Consider the following 1,888-nt stretch of genomic DNA (forward strand, 5'->3'; position numbering starts at 1 on the left):
AATATGTTATCTAGATTGATGATTCTGCTGCTAGAAGCAGCAGCCAGGGGACCCAGAGCCAAGATAAGACCCAGGGTAGGCTACAACGTACACCTAAGTTACACTTTAATATACAAAAATAGTGTATTTCAATTCAGCACATGTATTTAAAGTATATTTATCTAATACACTTTGAGTGTACTAACCAATAGTGGAAAGTTAAGTACAAAAAAGTATACTTAGTACACTTAAATGTAATGTACTTAAGTGTAGGGTTTTTTTTCACCTGGGACACTAATACTAAATACTACCATAGTTTGCTGATAGTGTTGTGTCAATGGTTTAACATACTTACATAATAATCCCTATTTACCACTCATGTAGGCTGAAGATGACAGTGACTTTGACAGATTCCTTAAGGGCTTTGTAGTTATACCGTACGTACAGTATAACCATCTGATACTAGCCCAGAGTTAAGCACATTCATCAAGCAAACTAGACCTACCTTGGAGTGTTACAATAGCCAGTATAATTTTATTCCATGTGTCCACCCAGGCACATTGGTGGATCCAAATGTTATTAAAAAACAAACATATATGATGTCATTTCTTTGTAATCATCCAAAATAATGTTAAGTGTATGGGTATTTTACCAAGTAGGCCACTGACTGGTCGATACGTGCGATGCATTGAGTGGGCAACGCGCCGTGTACTGACTGGACAGCGCGCCGTATATTGACTGGACAGCGCGCCGTGTATTGAGTGGGCCGGTCTGACAGTAACTCCCGGGCCTCTTTTTCCCCCAGCCCGCCCCTGTGTGTGTGTGTGTGTGTGTGTGTGTGTGTGTGTGTGTGTGTGTGTGTGTGTGTGTGTAGAACATAACATCAAATGCTAGCATGTCATATCTTTGGCACAGCCTTTTTAAAATATCAGCCACAAAACAGAAGCCGTTATAGCCTACTAGAAGGCTCTCGTGGTGAAGAACGAGTTGGTAAATTAAAGTCTTCCTGCTCCACACTGACCCACCGAACAACACACACACACACGCACACACCCACACACACACACGAACAACCGAACAACCGCGATCTACCGGCACGTCATCGCCCCTTACTCACACACAAACACGTTATCGCCCCTTACTCACACACAAACACGTAGCCTACTGTACGTCGTTATTAGTTTGGCGATAATGGCGCGGTTCACTCACTCGGGGCGCTCTGGAGAAAAGTTCGCGTTGCCAGGGTTCCTTCCGTCGAGCGCATAATTCCATTTCTCCTCGCGGATTCCGATGTAGAATGTTCGAGTGACGCTTCTGCCCGAATGCAGCGCGAGAAGAAACACGAGCGAGCCCAGCCACACCATCATAGCGCGCGGGGAGAGATGAGAGCTAAACTCGGAACTCTTGAACTGTCGGTTCTGAAACGCTACGAGTGATTCTGCCCAGTCATCGGCGGCTGAAATCAAAACCGAAACTAGTTCCTACTTTATTTAGGGAACTTCAAACCACATGGTCATGGAGAGGCGGAGACGCGGAGTGGTGCTTCCTGCCAGAGGATCGCAAGGCACAGACACACACACAAACTGTTACACACACACACGCTCCTATCACACACAGGCACAGACTGACACTTTGCCCTCTGTTCCACACACACACACACACACACACGCTCCTATCACAAGGCACAGACTGACACCTTGCCCTCTGTCACACACACACACACACACACACACACACACACACGCTACTATCACAAGGCACAGACACAGACACACACACTGTTACACACACACACACACGCTCCTATCACAAGGCACAGACACACACACACGCTCCTTTCACACACAGGCACAGACTGACACCTTGCGCTCTGTTACACACACACACACACACACACACGCTACTATCA

At 46.4% G+C, this 1,888-nt stretch overlaps 1 protein-coding gene across 1 annotated transcript in view; it reads right to left on the reverse strand.

Annotated features, from left to right (window-relative positions):
* The window catches only part of LOC122132353 (ferroxidase HEPHL1-like), a gene marked incomplete at its 3' end in the record, with an annotated part of 10,257 nt that extends 8,809 nt beyond the window's left edge, over positions 1 to 1,448 (reverse strand). The window contains exon 1 of the mRNA XM_042707137.1: positions 1,189 to 1,448. Within this exon, the coding sequence (XP_042563071.1) occupies positions 1,189 to 1,346 (158 nt within the window). The remainder of the gene's footprint in view (positions 1 to 1,188) is intronic.
* Positions 1,449 to 1,888: the final 440 nt, after the last annotated feature.

Source organism: Clupea harengus, unplaced genomic scaffold (genome assembly GCF_900700415.2).
Source record: "Clupea harengus unplaced genomic scaffold, Ch_v2.0.2, whole genome shotgun sequence".
Classification (NCBI taxonomy): domain Eukaryota; kingdom Metazoa; phylum Chordata; class Actinopteri; order Clupeiformes; family Clupeidae; genus Clupea; species Clupea harengus.